This window comes from Vidua chalybeata, chromosome 1, assembly GCF_026979565.1.
Source record: "Vidua chalybeata isolate OUT-0048 chromosome 1, bVidCha1 merged haplotype, whole genome shotgun sequence".
Classification (NCBI taxonomy): domain Eukaryota; kingdom Metazoa; phylum Chordata; class Aves; order Passeriformes; family Viduidae; genus Vidua; species Vidua chalybeata.
The window spans coordinates 29,341,978-29,362,566 of NC_071530.1; the positions used below are offsets into that span (position 1 = coordinate 29,341,978).

At 39.5% G+C, this 20,589-nt stretch overlaps 1 protein-coding gene across 1 annotated transcript in view; it reads right to left on the minus strand.

The window, feature by feature from the left end:
• Positions 1–19,131, minus strand: part of CRPPA (CDP-L-ribitol pyrophosphorylase A) — a 105,075-nt gene extending 85,944 nt beyond the window's left edge. Inside the window, exons 1-2 of the mRNA XM_053966297.1 lie at positions 18,953–19,131; positions 12,481–12,760 (exon numbers count right to left, since the gene is read on the minus strand). Of these exons, the coding sequence (XP_053822272.1) occupies positions 12,481–12,760; positions 18,953–19,113 (441 nt within the window). The 5' untranslated portion in view covers positions 19,114–19,131. The remainder of the gene's footprint in view (positions 1–12,480; positions 12,761–18,952) is intronic.
• Between the last annotated feature and the right edge of the window lie 1,458 nt (positions 19,132–20,589).

Genomic DNA, 20,589 nt, shown 5'->3' on the forward strand with positions numbered 1-20,589 from the left:
AAATAATTAAAACCTTCATTTTATTTCTAGTAAGGTAATATTAGGTAGTAAAATCGAAACAAAACCCATTAAAATTTTCATAAGGATTAGGGAGGGAGATGGAGCTTTTATCACAAGCAACAAATTATCCAGCTTACAGATATCCAAAACACAGTGCAGTATTTACTGCACTGTTGGGAGACCAACACTCCCCACCTACAGCACAGCACACCAAGAACAAGTTACCAAAGAGCCAAAAGCGCCAAAAGAGCATGAAAACCAACACACATTACTGATTTGGTCATTTTGGGTAGCCAGTGCTGAAACAGAACAATGGTAAATTGCTGCAAATCTCAACAAATTGAATGACATGGACTAGGAAGAAAAAAAAGTTGTAGTGGCACAAAATCCTTACAAAAATGTCAGAACTACAATTCCTTTTGTTTTAGAATAGTGTGGTAACAAGTTCAGACAACCACAGATCCTCCAGGCTGGCCTACTAAAACAAAAATATGCTATGTCTTTGGCATACTTACCTTGTCCCCAGTAAGCCCCAAGTACTAATGAAGACCCATAAAGTCCACTCACACAGCCAGTCTGGAACCCTCAACTTCAAGAGAGTGGGAATGACAGCTTACAACTTTACAGAGCCTAGTCATAAATGAGCAAAGCCTTCCATCTCTCTAACATGACTTCTTTTCACTTTTTAATTGCACCAACAATACTTTTCTTCTCCATTCACAGCCTCTGTCTCCCCTGAAATTCATTTTCCCTACGCTATCTTCTCATTTGTCTAATAGCATTAAGTAAGTGTATATTTTATGTTTTATTTCTTTAGTATTTTAATCATCCCAACTAACAATTCAATGTTATAGTATTATTTAGGAATAGGCCTGATATGAGACATAGAAAAAACAAGCCTTTGAGTGCTAAGTTTGAAACAATGTTCCTATTCTTAAGCTTTTACATGTTTTCTCAATATTCATATCTATCAATTTTAATTCTTTATTCAGACTTGTTTTCAACTCTGACAAGCAAAACAGAACTGAAGCAAGACTCACAAATAATTTAGCCACCCTGCCTTAGAAAAAATAAACTTGGCTTGCATATATACACTGAAAATAGAAGTACATTAGAAATACACTTTCATAATTTCAAACTAACTAACTAACTTCTTTGAAACTGTATGCTGGAGATAGTGGGGCTTGTCACACTTAATAGGAGAATTATATCCATCTTGGAACACCATTAAAGTCAGTTTTATAACTGTGAACTTGGTAAACATACAAGCAATTTTATCTTGCTTTTCCATGAAGACAAAGATTGCATTAGGACAATGGTGAACTATGTAACAATAACAATCAATGTTAATTTAGACAAGCTAGGTATCTAACAGTTTACAAATATGTCCTGGAATAGTTTTTGTTGGGTGAAAGACTATTTATAAGTTTCCAAACATTACCATCTCATAAGGATTTCAGTCTAAATTAGGTCTGGCTACGAACCAGCTAAAGAAGCTCAGAATAACTATGATTAATTTCTTCTCAGTTTTTTTCCATCAAACTGTTTCCACATGTTACTACAGGGAGATTATTCTTTTACACAGATCAAACTACTTTCCAGGAAGGGCATTCACAGCCATCAACAGTATGAAAAAAAATACAGAAATAAACACAGTATCTCTGATACATGGAACAGGTAGAAACCTGCACTTCTATTCAGATTTGCATTCAAACTAATTGTATCTACAGTAATCAACATACTTCAGACACACTCAGTAATTACCATTTAAGTTAGAAGAATTGTCTCTACTGAAAGATTTCCTAATTAAAATTTATCAAATAGAATCTTCAAAGCAAAATAAAGCAAAATTCAAAAAGTTAATTATAAGATTAAAATATTTCACATATTTAAGAGGATGTTCTTTTCAGATTCCTTCTATATCTATTAAAACAAAGGCATATAATCTTTTTTGTAAAATAAAACAATCAGAGAATTACTTCTAATAAACATTTACAGTATGGCATTAAAATACCATATTTTAACCTTATCTTCTTATGTTTATTTTTTCCCTTTTCATTTTCTGTATTTTGTATCCAGCTCTTTTTTTTTTTTCTATAACCAAAATTCTTAATCTATGAGAGGTTTTATGATTCCAGTGCAGAGATGTAAGATTTTGGGTATTTCCTCTTCCAATTTATAGAAATCCCAGCAAAACAACTCTATTTCAAGGGACAAGATTGAGGCAGAAACAGTTGTGGCACAAACCATAAGCCACCACACCTATACAGAAGTGCAGTTGAAAACAACTATTCAACTACGCGAGCAAAGTTTTCCAAACTTAGGTGTGAATGCTTGTTCAAGCCCAAACTAGCCAAGCTTCCAAACTGAACTAATACAAGCCCGCACATAGTCCTCAGAGTTCATAACCTCATTCTGCACCCAGAACCCACCTACTTTCTGGATAGCAAGGCAAGGCAGCAACTTTGTTGCGTGGTTTCAACTCAAATCAGTCACCATCTGCCCCCATAACTCATTCTGTAAATGTCATGTCCAAAAGACCCCCCCACCCCCAAACCAGCTGCACACTTCTCTTGAAGGACCACATACAGCATGGAGTCAGTCAGGACTACAGGACAAGCAAGATGACTCAGTAAAGAATAGCACACCACAATAAAGGCAGAAGTGCTCATTAGCATGCAGAAACATAAATTTGAGTCCAGGGCATAGCATACTTTCATTCACACTCACACCCAGACTCTCCCACATAGCATAGACATAACTTATGTGACTGTGCTGTGGGGGCCAGGATTCCTCTGCCTATTCCTTCTACTGACAATCAAGCACAGTCTGCAACCTGGGCTGTGTATCCATTAGAAATTAAGTCTGAAGAAAAAGGATTATCTTATTTCTGCAAGGCTATCCTCTTTAACAAAAAGAATAATTTTTAAATTACCTTATTTTGAATTTTGTTGGGGAAAAGAAAAAAACCAAAAGACGAAATTCGTAATACTTATGGCTATGGCATGTTTGATTCTCATTAGTGAGCACTTGAATTTCTTTTATGTAGGCAGTATCACCAGCCAGTGTAATTTCAGCTATCTTGACACATTTGCACTGGCAGCTTTTAATTGCCCAAGGACAGAACTGGTTGAAATGTTAAACAAGCCTAGTCTTACACAGTTATTAAACCTAATCATCAGCCAGACAAAAAGAAGGTTAATTAGAACACATGTAAGGAGTTTTGAACACTAGGAAAAAAAGGCTTGTATGCTAAACTTCACCAAATTTCCTTAAAGTCTGTTTACCCAGCTGGCTAGAAGCAACAGTCAAACTCACTAAAATTGGGCACATGTTAATCTTAAACCAACACCAGGAAGGAAGAAGTTATAATTGTGTTTATTCCTAGCTGAAAGAGAAGGGATGTTTAATCAGAAATTTAATATACACTTTGATCCAATGTTAATGAGCTGACACTATGTTGTACATTGAAATGACTTCAAAGACATAGGATGCCTTAAACAAATGTAATGTATATTTATTACACTGTTTAGAAAAAGAAAACATTTCTTCTAATGAGGTCACCTTTATCAGAATATGCTATCTGAGTAACTGGGGATAGCACATGTACATCAAGACATGTCAGAGCCCCAATTAGCTAAAGCAAGCTAAGGAAGATAACAGCAACTGTTGCTCAAAAATTAAGATCACACCTGCTCTTTTTTACTTTATATAATTTCTGTTCTTTTGTATTTAAAGCATTTACTTCTAAGCATCAGTAAACATTGTTTTGACCTGATCAATCACATGCTAAATTCTAAAAGTTATTCATTCTGTGGAACAAATAAGATTTCTCAGAGAAAATAGAAAAGATTCCCCTCGAAAAGACAGAATAGGAATACATAAATGAAAAAAAATATATAGATGTTTAAAGTAGAGGAAAGAAGCAGAACTAGATGTATCACAGGCTGCAATTTTTCAACACACAGCATTGAAAACAAACTCAAAAATGTAGCATAAGTGGAAAAGAAGCAAAACCAAGTACATATGCTCTCAGGAAAAGGGACGAGTGGTAGTGCAAACAACACAGCATTTATGTGAACATTTGATTTCATATCAAAATTGGATTTTTTTAAAAAACAGACTGAAAGTAAGTCATAAGAATATCATTTATGTTGTTCTTGTATCATGAACTACTAGCATAAATTTTTAAAACAATGAAGCATAAATTACAAAAGTTCACAGGATTAAACCAATATTTACACTTTTAATGTGTCATACAAATTATATAGCATTTCTTCTACTGCATTCTTTATCTGTGCATCCCTTGTGAGAATTCAAGAATGGTCAAGAAAGCAAGTGTTTTCCATAGATACAATAGTACAGTACATTACATAAAATATTTTTTGTCATATTATTAGCTAAAAAGGTCTTACTACTTAGTCAACATATTTAACCTATTTTTTGTCACAGTGCAATAACTGGAAATGTTTAACAAGATTTTTTTTCTTCCAGATACATTTTTAAAAAATATTTTAAAGTTTTGTATAGAGCTTGTCTAATCCTACTAACAATCTATATTAAGTATATGATACACACCACACATGGCATCCCTCACCTAAAGAGCAGCACATGCTGGTGCAGAGTCTCAAGACTTTCTTACGACCTATTTATTTTTTTCAGTTGACAGCAATAGTTGCAAATTATACACAATTACAATGGATTCTATAACATGTATAATTCAGTCTAAGCAATTCAAATATTCTAAAGCAAATCATATGGCCAGTAACCCCCCATCAGTTTTCAATATTTTTGAAGCATTTTAAATCATACTTACAGCTTTATATTTTGGCATTAATTCAACATAACTGACAATAAGATGAGCTACCAGCACTTTCTTGTTCTAACTCGTGCTATACTGCAAATCTAGGTGGCAAAATTTAAACAAAACATCTGCTCTAAAAATTAATGAAACACCAACCCAATAATTTTTGCCACTAAAATTAACAAGACTGCATAGCATTACCTTGCATTAACATAGCATTACCTTGCATTAACAAGTAACAAAGCACAACTTACAGTCAGCAAGACATCTTTCATACCCCAAATACTGATTTACATTGCAAAAAGCAATCAGTGAGCATGCATTCTGCCACAAAAGGTTTTGCATATTACAGTAAATCAATATAAGGACGAGTTAGCGCTTGTATTCAGTGGAGCAGAAATCTTAATGCAACTGCCACAGGAGTTGAAATTGTTTTTAGGGGGTTTATACTTTAAGAAGAATATTTTACCTCCAGATAGCATGCATCATTACAAAATCAACATCATGATGTGAAGGCTACTAATCCACTGCTCATCATTTAACACATGATTTCCATCATTTTATAAAGAAGAAAAAAAGTCTCAATGTGTTGTAGGAAGACTCTTGCACAATTTAATCAACCAAATGCAAAACTGCAATGTTTAATTAATATCTCTTTTCCCACGCATACAGTCCTGAGCAACCAAACCCCACGGGCACTAGAGTTTGTGGTCACGCAGTGCCCTAAGCAGCTCTGCACATGCTTATCAAATGTCATTGCCTCATGAAGTTGCTCAGCTGCTTCTCTCAGAACTGCTTGTGCCTCTCTTTGCAGCAAACCTTGGACTCAAGTTTCTTTCCTTTACAGTCCATTAAATTCAAAATTTCAAGACACCTCTTTATACGGGCTTCATCTAACACTTTCTGTTATCAAGGGCTTTTATAATATGGATCACTACACCTTACCATGTCAGTTTGGCTCAAATAGTGACTTTAATACATGTATGTGTGGATTTGATAACTCACTAATTCTCTTCTACATGCTCCAGGGCTCCTCGGGGCAGTTTTCGTTCTTTCTGTACTACAGCCCACTTACTTCTTGGAAACAGGAGGATAAGCACAGAACCAGTCCAGCAAACTATTACAGCATATTAAACAGGCCAAGTTGGCTTTCAGAAGCTTCACCTAACCTGCAGGGCTGGTGTTGTCTTTGCCATAACCACTCAGATTAAAAACTCAGCCAAAATGCAGCTGGGAACATTTCTGCTTCAAAACTCAGAAAATCTTTCTTTTCAATGCAATATTTGGTGAAAAGGAGTAAAATTTACATGTCTAGTCTTTAGTCAGAGAGTTATGACTAAGAACCTCTTCCACATCTTGGCATGTAGGAGTTGCTAGAATGATCCAAGGCCTTTATTCAGCTTCTCACACAAGCTGGACAAGATAAGGTTTCCCTTATTTTAAGGAACTATTCTTTAAACCTTTTATCTGCTGCAGGAAGGAGAAATCTGAGTACTAAACAGACTTATCTTTGCTAAATTCTGCTTCATTTCCCAAATGTAATATTGTTTTCTCAGATAAAGCATATAGATTGTAACTAGCCTCAAATAAACAGCAGTACTATATATGTTGTTTCTCTAAATTCAAAGGGGGTACATTTTATAGACATTACGTAAAAATTACCCAAACAACCACTTAAGTACAGGAAACTATGTTCAGAATTTATTTTCGGAATAAACTAACCCTTTCTCAAAAAAAAAAAGATGGAAAGAGGGAGGAAGGAAGGGAAGGAAGGGAAGGAAGGGAAGGAAGGGAAGGAAGGGAAGGAAGGGAAGGAAGGGAAGGAAGGGAAGGAAGGGAAGGAAGGGAAGGAAGGAAGGAAGGGAAGGAAGGGAAGGAAGGGAAGGAAGGGAAGGAAGGGAAGGAAGGGAAGGAAGGGAAGGAAGGGAAGGAAGGGAAGGAAGGGAAGGGAAGGAAGGGAAGGAAGGGAAGGAAGGGAAGGAAGGGAAGGAAGGGAAGGAAGGGAAGGAAGGGAAGGAAGGGAAGGAAGGGAAGGAAGGGAAGGAAGGGAAGGAAGGGAAGGAAGGGAAGGAAGGGAAGGAAGGGAAGGAAGGGAAGGAAGGAAGGAAGGAAGGAAGGGAAGGAAGGGAAGGAAGGGAAGGAAATAATGTGTGTAGACTTCCAGAAACTAAAAACTGGTGGATTAAGCACCTTTTAAAAATACTAGTTGTGGGTCCTATTAGTACAACACACAAATGATGCCAAGAGAAAGGGAGATTGTAATTTGAGTTTCTGTCTATGATTTATGTATTTCAGTTGGGTGAGTTGCATCTTCATAATAAATATGATGAATCACCTAAAGCACTTAAATTGAGACTGGGAAATGACAGAGCTGTTTTTCCCCTACCAATGCCCCCCCCACCATCAAACATTGCATCTTGTTAGGACTAAGACTACAAGTATTTACTAACAATGCATTAGTTCTCCATTCAATGTGGAAAACTATTAACAACTTGGCTGAGAAGGTTTTAATTTCTATACGACCAAAAATGCCATAAGCTATGGAAACATCACTATGCTTTCAATAGTTATCCATTAAAAAGGAAAAATATATTCCTGTTTTTTCTACAACAGTAAAACCACACTTCATTGCTTCACACATTCAGGGCTGCTAAGGAGCTCCTAATCTTTACAATAATGCAGAATCATAAAATAGTTTGGGTTTCACGAGACGTTTAAGGGTCATGTAGTCCAACCCTGCTGCAATGAGCACAGATGTCTCAAACTCTGAGTGAGATCAGGTTGCTCAGCCTTGTTCAACTGGACCATGACTGTTTCAAGGGATGGGGCATCCATCATTTCTTCAGGAAAACTCTTTCTGTGTTTCACCACCCCCACTGTAAAAAAATATTTGTCTCTATCTAGTCTGAATCTACTATTTTTTAGTTTAAAATCATTACCACTTGTCCTATTTCAACTGACTCTGCTAAAATGTTTTTTGCCATCTTTCATATAAACCCCTTCAAATACTGAGAGGCCACAATAAAATCTCTCTGGAGCTCTCTTGTCCAGGCTAATTGACCCTAACTCCCTCAGTCTTTCATTGCAGAAGATGTTCAATCCATCTGATCATTTCTGTGGCCCTCTACTGGACCTGCTCCAATAGGTCCACATCGTTCTTGTGCTGAGGGCCCTAGTGCCAGATGCAGTACTCCAGGTGGGTTCCCATGAAAGTTGAGTAGAGGGACATAAATACCTCCCGGAACCTGCTGGCTGCAACTCTCCTGGCCCAGGACACAGTTGGCTTTCTGGCTGTAAGTGTATACTGTCAGCTCACGACCAGCTTTTCATCTACAAGTACCCACTTTTCTGAAATGCCCTCTCAACCCTTTCATTCCCCAGCCTTTACTGATACAGGAGCTTGCACCTGCCATGTTGAACCTCAGTGTTCACACAGGACCACTGCTTGAGCTTGTCCAGGTTCCTGTGCATGGCATCCACCCCTCAGGCATATCAACCACACCACTCACCTTGGTGTCATCTATATATTTGCTCAGGGTGCATCTAATCCCAATGTGCCTGTGTCAATTATGAAGATAATACAGAGTACTGGTCCCAGTATGGATCCCTGAGGGACACCACTTGTCTCTGATCTCCAGCTGGACATTGAGGTGTTAATCATTACCCTCTCAATGCAGCCATCCAACCAATTCCTCCTCCACTGAACAGTCCACCCATCAAATCCTTCCTCCAACTTAGAGAGGAGATTGTGGATGACTGTCAAAGGCCTTAGGGAAGACCAGAGAGGCAACATCCACAGCTCTTCCTTGTGCCACTGATGTAGTCACTCCATCATAGAAGGCCACTAGGTTGGTTGAGCAGGACTTGCCCTTGGTAAAGCCATAATGGTGCTCTCTAATCCCCTCCCTGTCTTCCATGTGCCCTAGTAGGCTACGAGCATGTAGGTCCTAAAATGTTATTTTATTCTTAAATTGATGAGTAACATCCCTACAATTCATTAATAATTATTTTTACACTGACATTAGTCACTCTCCTAAAGTACATAACTCATTCCATTCATGTCAAGTATATGTCATCAGTTCTTGATTCTGTTTTTGCACAGGGCTCTGACAGGACAGGAGTGAGAGTCCTGCAAAGTACCAAGCATACAATGAAAGCAGAACTTCTGATAACACAGGCAGAGCATAACTTCAGATGACCCAGTGTATAAATATGAATTAAAAACAATCTTGTCACTGATGCAGCATTTGCAGCTGGCTAAAATCAGTCTTTGAACATAACAAAGAGGACAAAGACCATGTGTAAAATAGTCTATATATGGCAAAACCATAGGAGACAAGAAAACAAAAAGATCCAAGAACAAAAGTGCAAAGAAAGGTCAGAGGGGGCAGAACCACTCCAGCATTCTGTCCCCATTCAAGTACACCACACCAGATCATCTTATTTATGCACCCAAATCTTCCTTTACTGTCAGTGAAGAAAAAGAGGTGGTTTTTGGTTTGCCGCCCACCAAGTTTTGCTAATGTAACTCAGCAACCATAGATAGAAAAATCAGTGGATGAAACAGGATCCACAGGGGTCCATGTTTTCTGCTCCAGCCTTCTGCTACAGTAAGAGTGATAATGACAGCACAAGAAGAACAGACTGAGCACAACATGTAGTGTTTTCTATCTGGGGTATTACTTTGACCGACTGCCTCTGAGTAGGAGTCCACGAGACTGGGTAGTACTGTACAGCTGTATTGGCATGTAAGCTTTGTTCAGGTCCTTGCTAAAGCTCAGAATAAAGTAATGATGTTAGCTTCCAGAAACCAGCTTTTAAGAATGCCATTTTGACTTAGTCCTTTCAACATAAAATACTGTACTTTCAAATCTAGTTTATGTTAACTAGAGAAAAAAAAAAAAGTCTTTGGATGTGCCTACTTCTTGTAAACTCTCAATAGCAGAACTGACAAGTTCTCCCCCACCTTCCCGATTTCTTTTTCATGCAAGCATTTTTCATTTTAGTTATGTTGTTTAAAATGCAATGTTGGCAATGAGATATTGCTAGAGGCTTTGGACTGATGCCTTCCAAAGCCTCCATTTTTCCCAGCTTTTACTGGCTGCAAAGAATTTGTTTCTAGAAACATATAATTTTAATTGCAAAATTACCCCAAAAACATAAATGGAATTTAATTGGTTACAAAGTAATATTTTGACATAATCAAGGAGTTGTTTGGGGGGTTTAAGGTATAATTTATTAGTTCTGGTTAAAGTACACATTTTTATTCCCACAGGCAAATAACAAACTGATTAGTAAGTGTACTAAAGCAGTTTATTTGTCTGACAATTGGCAGCTAGAAGTGAATAACTTACTTGATCAATTGCCATTTTAGACAACATTAAAGCTTCTCATAATTATGTTACCTATATGGTATGCAGACATATAACAATACAGCATTACCCTTATTAACACAAGTCATTTAATATGATGTTTCTGCCAGGTTTTGTACATTTCTACATAATGCAAGAGGAAGTAATTACTTTTTGTACTGAAAGATTGAAGAACTGACATCCTTTTAGATATGCAAAGAATTTGACCATAGGAAGAACTAAACATGATAACTGCTCTCGATCAATTTTTTCTGATATTCAAAACCATGCATACCAGTTTTGAGAAAGTCACAGCTTTCCATTTAGTTCCTCAGAATTCTGTAGTTCTCAATTGGAAATAGCCACCTGTCTCTGGGAAGATGGTTTTCCAATTTGTTATATAAAATTAAATTCTTCTCATGTTCCTTAATTTAATTACTTTGTCATGTATTATCATAGCACCTAGCTTTTCGAGACTTTGAGCACACATCTCTCTGATGGCCCAGCCTTGCTGAAGCCAGTGGATCTCAGCCAACACAGAAAGCCACCACACACATTTCAGACAAATGTTATGCAATGGAATAGACTATTATACATGTACACAATCACCTTTCTGAGATCAAATGATACTTCAGCGATCCAGGTTAGGAAATCTTTACCTGTCAGAAGTTCAGATGAACTAGAATACACTGACTTGAGAAGGTCCACGGAGACTGCCTTGGTTCCCCCTACTTTTTTACTTTAAATACATTACATTCAATTAAAAAGAAAACCAGGAGAAAATATTATACTAAAATCACAAAACTTTCAAGAAAAATTGAACAAGTTAAATTCAAATGAGATATACCTTACCATGCAAAGACAACACAAACACATTCAGAAAAGTTATTCTCATTTCAACCCAAAACCAGTACAATTAACTCCATTCTTGTATCACTCTCAAAGAATCACATTTAAAACTAATTTTCAAAGAGGATTTATTTGGAAGTCTTTGCAAGAGAATCAATTTTGAAATGCTATTTTGTGCTGTATGAGAAAGAACTTTAAAAATATTTTTGACCTAACAGAGTTTAAGTTTCAATAACTGGAAATCTATGCTCTAGATCACTAGAAAACTATAGTGCAGTTTCTCTTTTATTGCCATTTCTTATTAAGCCTATCTAAAAAACTACAGGCCTACTAAGAAGAGGCTCAATATATTAGATTTGCAACATAATGTTCTGAGAGACTTGATATAATTTGATTTTCATAATGATGCTTAAGGCACCAATAATAAATATTTTAACAAGCTATATATTCCCCTATGAAGGCATAGGAGCACTAAGGAAACACCATGGTTCGTTCTTTGGACTCATTATTCCACTGTCAAAATTGTGAACCACCTGTTAATTATCTTTTACCACATTTTCTGGAGAAGACAACCAGTGGTACATTTTCCTAGTTTTCTAGTACCCAAACCATCTGCTGTCACTAATTACTTCTACCTCAAACCATGTCCTTGAAGCAGGGAAGCCTTATGCATGTCATTAATGGAGAATTCAAGAACAAATTAAAGATAGCAAACTTTGCAAACAAACCTATGGCTAAGTCATGACTTCTTACATCTCTGACTTAGGCAGTTCATCTAACAGTTCCTCCTGTTGCTAGTCCATGCATCTCCTATCTCCTTGCATAACACAACTTCTTACCAACTCTTCCCCTTCATACATCACTTACTTTCTCAGATTTTTTTTTTGTTTCTGTGAGTAATCTCAGTCCTCAGATGCAATGTTAAACAGGAGAATATCCAACCTACAGCTGGAGGCTTCCCACTTACCCTGTTTTCCAGCAGTCTGCAATGCTTCTTGGTTCTAGAACACTTCAGCATTAATACAGAGACAGCTCTTTTGCTGCTTATTCAGGATTTGCAGATAAGTTTGAGATGAAAGCACAAAGTCTGCAAGTCAGCCAATGCAGAACACACACTTTGGCTATTATTAGTAAACAGATCTGCTCTAGCATTAGGTGATAATTCTGCATGGAAAAAGAGGTAAACTATCTTTACATCTACCTTTCAACTAACAAATTGCTGATTGATTCAATAGCTTACTGACAGTCTCCATGGCAACAATTATTCCCTGTATCAAATAATACCTGCAGCATTTAAAAATGTCAACCTCCCCCACCTAACCTCTCTGCATAATAGAGAATCTGGATCTGTTCTACTTTAAAAAAAACTCATCACACATTAATAAAATCACTAGAAAATTCCTGATTTATCAATCATGATTTTAAGCTGTACAGTATAAAGCACATTAGAGAGTTCCATTGCTATATAGTACATACCCCATGTTCTTTAGCAGCCATAACCACTTTTGAAACAATATCTTCTTCAACAAAAGGCCTCACTGCATCATGGATAATCACTACTTCTGGCTTCTGGACCAAATGGCTGGAAAATTCATTCTCTGCAAACACTTTCAGTCCATTGAATATCGACCGGTGACGAGTTATTCCACCTTCTACTACTGTAACTCTTTTGTGGCCATATTTTTCAATGATAGTCTTCATTGTTTCAATATTTTCAGGAGAGACCACCACAATAATGTCAGATATCCAATTTATCCTAGAAAAATCAGTACAAAACCAGAGAAAGTAGACATGAATGACTAAATAAAGTAGAGATATATGAAAAAAAGAAATTCCAAACAATAAAAAAATCAAGATGGCTAAATAAAGCACTTTTCGATATAATCAAGTCCATGTTTTTGTACTCCACTCCTTAAGGGAGAGCTATTACAGAAGATTTATACCAATGACACTGGAGTTCTGGGAAGGGACTTGCTTCCAACAACCACTTTGCAGAGGGGCACATTCTGGTAACTCTTCAAAAGCCTTGAAAACATTTCTTACTAGAGCACCATTCCTAACTTCAAACAGAACTTCTAAATCAAACAGGGACAGTTTGCTAATCAGTTTCTAACAAACTGGTAAATTCTGTGGCCTGGAATACTCCATGTTCCAGTGAAGCACATGGTGTACAAGGGAATAAAGACAATCAAGAAAAAGTCTGAAACAAAGATCACCATCAAGACAGGCATCAGCAGTAATTGACTGAATGGTAATGAATGAAAACTGTAACACTTTAATATTGACAAGAAACATTACACTGGTAGTTTGAAAAAAATACATATTTATAAACACAAAGGTTTCTTCTGTAGGAAGCTATAAAAACATAAAAACATAGCTGTGCTAGTTAATAATACCATAACAAAATACATTTTTAGAGAGCTCCAAGATTTTACTATTGGTATCAGTCTTGCTCTAGAACTGAGGGGTTGTGTGGGGGGAAGTGAATGACACATAGACCATTATTGAAGCTAGGTTGAAATCATACTTCTGGCAAAGTATCTAGGAATACGAATTCTAGTGATATGTGGCATACTGTATTTCAAAACAACAGAAATACCATAATTCAAATCCATTGAAGTTACCTATTTTCTAAATACCTATGTAGAGAACATAAAAAAGTAATTGTGTTCCCTTTCTGTGTTTCCACAGATGGCAGAAGAGCATTTTAGCATGTCAGACAAGAAACTCACAGATGAGCAATGATTAAAAAATAATTACTATGTTAAAATTACCCATGTGTAGCTTACACACCTAACTAGAGAGAAAGAGAGACAAGTGCAATACACTGTCTCAACTAAAACTAGTAAAGCTACTGGAACTAATATTGCAGATACAAGAAGAATGAAGATACTAAGAACTAAATATTTGCAGTTAGAAAATTAAGAGTATGAAATTCACAGTTCTGAACTACACAGGCTCAAGATACTGATTTCTACAATGACACATGAGAAGGCATTGCCTGGGAACTATACTTACTTCAAAAGCAAAATTAATATGTGTTACAAATCAGTTGCCTAGAACTACGTGAAACAACAGAGTATCTTCCACCTTATTAATGGGGGTGGGGGTTCTAATTAATAATACTCCATGGAAAACTATTTCAAGGAATCATCAAATAACTTTTTAAAATAAAATAAAGTGCTATTATAATTCTTCAAAAGAAAAATACTTGTCCTTATCTTCATTTTACTATTACCAAAGGCAGAAAATACAGCCAAACCAACATATTCTCAGCATTCTTTAAGCATTAAAGTTGCTCAAATGTAAAATCTGAAGTCATGTGGCTTCAAGTTTCATTTCAACTTGTCACTCACCACAGGTCCATCAAAAGGTTTAAAAAACTCTCATATGATTTCTGGCATACTCTTATATTTAACTACAAAACGTAGCACTTCTGCATTACTTCAATTTGGAACTAGAGCAAACTAACTGGATTCGTCTCAGTTCCTTTAAATACTGAGAGTCAGTCATTTAAGAAAGCAAAATTCAGAAAGAGCTGTTTCACACTAAATGGGAACAAGAGCTCTGCATTTCAATTTGCAGAAAGACAGTAGCCTCACACAGTACTCAGAAACTGGACAGTCTGCACAGTCACTGTGACTGTGCCAGAAGAGCACTGACATTGCCCTTTCTAGAGTCAAAGGAAACAGATTATGAGGCAACTGAGTAGTACACAGCATCTTCTGAAAAGCGGAGAGGAGAACACAAGTACTGGCCAGCCTGTGATAAATCTCTGTACAGAGGGGGTGGAATGGCTCAAGGCCTCCAGTGGTACAATACACCAAAAAGTGACAGGATGCGGTCACAGCTCCACCCTGTGTCTGCATAAACACATTTGTAAACTTGAGCATGTCCTTAAACTCATTCTGGACCCATGTTCTATAATTAGAGCTGGGATTTAGGGATGCAACATATTCATATAAGAGCATAAAGGTATCCCCTAGATTGATTACATACAGAACAGCTATGGGTTTGTCTCACTAAAACTCATGAAAAGTACTAATCCAGTAAAGTATGTTACAAATTTTAATGAATGAGAGCTGTGCACTACACAGGTTGCTAGCTCTTCTGAAGATCTGCTTATGGAAATGTTGCGAAATGTTTTAAAGAAGTAGAAAGAAGTAGTATACACTCAATCTGGCAATAAATGAATCTTTTTTTTTCCTCCCTTAATTTGTCACATCGTTTCCTTCAGAAAGATTTCATAATAAATTAATAATCTACTCAGGACTGCGTAGATTCCAGTTTACTGGATTTTCCAGTCTACTGCTCAAATCCAGTTTAAAAACACCATTTCAATTTCATAACTGTAATATTGGATGAAGCTTCAGAAAGAATCAGCATGACATGAAAAAGATCACAATGCTGTGCCCCCAGTGTTCTTTAACAACACACAATTCTAATGCTTCCATACAACACAGGCTGTGGTTCCAAAGTGGAAAATCAAGTCTGACCAAATGTCCAGTTACAATCACTTTACAACTGCCTTGGGAGGACCTCAATACTAGCAGAAAGCAAACAATGAGGCAGAAAGGACTATATGTTTCTTTCCTGCAGCTATCCTCCTCATCATCACCTACATATAGACTTGCTGCCTAGTGAAATATGGTATTGTTCCAGTAAATTTCAAACAGAAGTGCAAACACTTACAGTAGCTGAGCTAGAACTGAAAGTAGGGGAGCTCATTAACTCTGCAACAGATTAAGCTACTCCTTCAAAACACAGGCTGCAGAGGAAATGAAACAAGCCCACTTTGAAACTGTATCACCTAAATGGCATGCTGAGGTACATATGTGACCCAGATTTAACCCTCCACCACTTGACTCACACAGAAACCAGTGCTGAAATCTGATATAAGGCTCAAATACCCACACTCAATCTCTTGCAATTCTTACTCTGCCACTAAAAAACTATTCAATATAACCTACTGAGACCAGCAAAACAAGGCCAGAACCAGGCAGTCGCTGCTGAGATGGCTTTAGCAGTGTTAGATAGGATCTTTCACCATCACAGAAACTTTCAGAGGCACAAGATAAATCATTACATTACTTTTGCTAACCTTATTAAAAATCAAATGAGAAAAAGAAGCATCAAGAACAAAATCCATTTGCTGAATGCAAGTATAACTTCCTTTTGCTCCATAAAAGCTTTGTTATTAATTTATTGATATATGAAAATATATTGATTTATTGATATATGAAAAAATATATTAACACAAATATATTCTTACAGTACAATATATATACTATATATACTCTTACAGTACAAAAATGGTAGCAGGAAGCTTTTATGTTATATGGTATATTAAGATAGTTTGGAGGATCTCATGTACAGAAACCACTCAAATAAAATGCTCCTTATGAGTCATACATGGTAAAAAAGATACCTCCATGAAATTTGCTGTAACTATAGGTTATTTCAAAACAAAAAGCTAATGACAACTGGACAAAAAGAAGTATCAGAGTAGATCCATTTAACAAAACTGTAATTGTGTGACCTATAGAGCCAGTGAATATGCATCAGTCAATGGAGAAAAATACTTAGTACATAACTGTCTCATCTGCCCGTTTTTCCACATTGATATTTAAGAGTCTCACTACTTTCTGCTGAACAGCATAAAAATCTTCTACCGATCTTTAAAAATCAAAGCAGCTGCACATTCTTGAACTGCTCATGCATTTTTGTCTATACATTGTTACCTCTTTTCTAGATTTAAAAAAGCTACAAAATAGTCTCACCAGCCGAGATGTCCAGTTCAACAGAACTTGTTACAGGCTAATGAGTCAATGACCCATTCAGTTACATCAGGTAAACAACAGACATGAGATAAAGCATCAGGCTGAACACAAAATCTGCCATTTCTGGGTAGATTATGTGATAAACTGCAGTTCCTCAATATTACATGCTCACGCTTACATAGGCACAAAGCAAGAACAAGGTACATCCTTCACAGTTTCAGAGCCAGAAGTAAAAGTGTTGAGATAAAAATGAAAGCCATCCCAAGCTTTGGAGTACATCCATTCCCAGCTCTTCATATACATCTATACCAATCAACATTCCAATTCAGAAGACATGGCAGGAAGCTCTGCCTGACAGAGCACTGGCAGAGGTTATTGAGCTCCTAAGCAAAAGCACCAAGTTGTTACTCTCACAACCAACTTGGCAGAACTGCACAACAAGAAATCAACCTAATTTTTTGCATCTTTAGGACAAATATAATACTGCTGCTCAAAGTACAGCTATTTTCTCAGTGCTTACTGACAGTAAAAATAAAGATTTGTTGGTTTTTTTTTTAAGATGCCTAACATTTCCTTCCCAAACCTCACTCTGTTCTCTTTTCCAGGTCTCCAATACACTGAGTGAGGATATAATTCATCGCTGTAGATTCCCATGACATTTTGGCAGAAATTATAGCTGTGGCAAGCTTTGGATTGGACACTTTGCTTACTGATGTGCTTAGCTTTGCAACTGGCTGCTGTTGAAAATCAAATAAAGAAAACAAGTATTTCTTTCATAAAGTAACAAGTGACCTGACGGAAGCCTCCCTGGGTGGGAATGGAAAAAGAGCCCCAGTTTTGAAGTTGTACAAGTTTCCATGTGTTAAAAACTTTGGGAGATGGTGGCAATTTTATTTCTTTCACTAATCTCCACTCCTCCCCATTTATTCTCTCTAAAAATATAAAGGTTTGTTTTCCTACAGGTTACTGCAACACATCCAGAATTCCCCTTGACACTCTGCTCCAACCTGCGGTGTTTCAAGTGACACTAGATACAAGACTTACATAATGCTAACATTTGACAATAATACATTAACTGTCAGTCACATGCCTAGAACTCAAAAGCCTTACGGAAAGGAAAAACCTGGCTGCTAAGAAATCCCGTTACTTTAATCCTTTGCTCCAACATAGAATCATAGAATGTTAAGGGTTGGAAGGCACCCTAAAGATCATGTAGCCTGAATCTCCCTGCCATGGGCAGGGATACTTCCCAGCAGACCAGATTGCTCAAGGCCTTATCCAACCTAGCCTTGAATGCTACCTGGGTTGGGGCATCCACAACCTCCTGGGGAAACCTGTTCCAGCTCCTCATCACCCTAACAGTAAAGAATTTCTTCCTAACACCTAACCTAAATTTCTCATCTTTCAATTTGTACCCGTTACTCCTTGAGGTATCACTACAACATAAACTTGGGAAAGTTACACTTGCACCTTCACACTACATAAACCATCAGCTTCTAGTTCAGCAACTATAACTTAAACATTTTTCCTTCAAATTTCCTGGTGATGCAAGGTGTTTTACCATGGGCAATAGTGAACCATAATGCAGTCCTGTACATCAGCGAGTTCATTCATCCCATCATGAGGAGTGGATCATTTTTCAAAGCCTTTGGACATTATAAAGACCATCTCCAGTGGCAGAATAGATCGCTTTTCAGGGCTGATGGAAAGTCCTATGACTGTCTCCAACAGCTGCGGTGGCATCACAGCTCACCAAAGCAGCCACTGCAGCTACACAAACCGTCGAGCTTCGAGGCTGAGTGGCCTCGAACAGATGATCTCCAAGAGCCAAGGAATGCGGCACGGCCTCGAAGCATGGACAGGGCTGGGGAAGGAAGGCAGAGAGCCAACCGGGATGGCGGCGCTAGAGCCAGGCTGGGGTGGGGGAAGCGCCCAGGTCCCGCCGGGGACTTCTTCCCAGGGGAGGGGGCCCAGACACACCTCGTTCCCCTCCCGGTGTGAACGGGCGGGGAGGGACGGAGAGTCACCGCAACGCAAACTAGGCACGCCCTAGTGCCAGGGCCCGAGGCGAGGGCAGCGGGGGCTGCCTGCGGCTCTCCGGGGACCGGCGAAGGCCGGCAGGAGCCCGCGGGGCGCGGTCGGAAGCCGAGCGGCGCCGGGCTCGTTACCTCTCCATGGCCCGCACCGCGTAGCTGACGAGCGGCCTCCCCTGCACGGCGCAGAACTGCTTGGGGGTGGCACCGCCCAGGCGCTCCCCGCTCCCGCCCGCCGGCAGCACGGCTGACACCGACACGCCGCCGGGCGCGGCGCCGCGGCTGCCGGGCTCCATCTACGCCGGGCCCGGCGGCGGCTCCGCTCCGCGCCCCCCGCGGCAGGAACAGCGCAACCGCCCGCCCGCCTGTTTTATTCGCCCACGACGTCCGCGATCCAAAGAATCCAGCTCCCCGCCCGCTCGCCTGTCCCCGGCGCACACCGGGCCCTACTGCTCGCCCCCCCGCGCTACCCGAGCCCCCGCAGGAGCTCCCCCGGGCCCCGGCAGCCCCGCGGGAACGCTCGGACCGCGGCGAGGGAGCGCCTCCGGGGAAGCGCGGCACGGCGGTGAGGGGCAGGCAGAGATACTGCCCGGGCACGGCCGCCATGGGCCCTTTAAATGCCCGGCGCGCGGGTGCTCGGGGCGGGGCCGCACTGAGGGGCGGGGGAGCCGCCGCCCGCCCTGTCCCGCCGGGCGCTGGGGCGGCCGCGGAGCGGGCCCGGGGGGTTTGTCTCAGTGAGGAGGCGAACACAGCGCCAATGGCGCCGAGGGAAAAGCAGACGGAGCCCTGGGCCTTCGCGAGAGCCCAAGAGGCTGGCTGGGAACACCTGCTGAAATGTGGTGATTGTTTCCCTTCATTCTAGGAGGGGGAGATTGGGATAGGATCATACTGGAATTGTTAAGGTTGGAAGACCTCTGAAGTCATCGAGTCCAATCGTTAACCCAGCATGACCGTATTCACTGTTTAACTACATTTCCCAAGTAGTACACATCCATACACCTTTGGAACACTTCCAGGGATCGCAGCTCCACTGCTTCCCTGGGCATCCTGTTTTAATGTCAGCCCTTTCCATTAAGAGTTTTTTCTTAATATCCAACACAAACCTCCCCTGGTGCAACTTGAGGCAAATTCCTTTTCTATCCCTTGCTACCTGGGAGAAGAGGTCAATTTCCACCTGAGTCCAGCCTTCTTTCAGGCAGTGTAGAGAGTGACGGGGCCTCCCCTGAGCCTCATTTTCTCCAAGCTAAGCAGCCCCAGGTCTCTCAGCCACTCCTCACAGGACTTGTGGTCCAGACCCTTCCCCAGCCTCTTTGCCCTTCTTGGGACTCAGTCCAGCACCTCAATGTCTTTTTTGAAGTCAGGGGTCCAAAACTGGACACAGCACTCTAGATGTGGCCTCACCACTGCCAAGGATAGCAAGACTACCACGCATTATTTCTGATACAAGCCAACATGCCATTGGCCTTCTTGGCCACCTGGCTCATGTTCAGCCACTATGAACCAGCACCCACAGGTAAAACTCAGTGGTAGTAAATTCACTGCAAGGATCTGAGATGTTCCAGCTTATCTCATGATATTACTGTAAGCAGTGATGGCTCAGACATGTTTGGAAAATTCCCAAGGCACAGCCTGGTGATCACCTGTCAAGATCTTAGTGAGGTGGCAGGTGCCAGGGCAAGCCAGGAAGCTGAGCCAGTGGGTGTGGGTCAAGGTCAGGGAGGCATCAGACCAGGTGCAGACATAGGAGGCCAACAGTAAAGACTGCTTAAAAG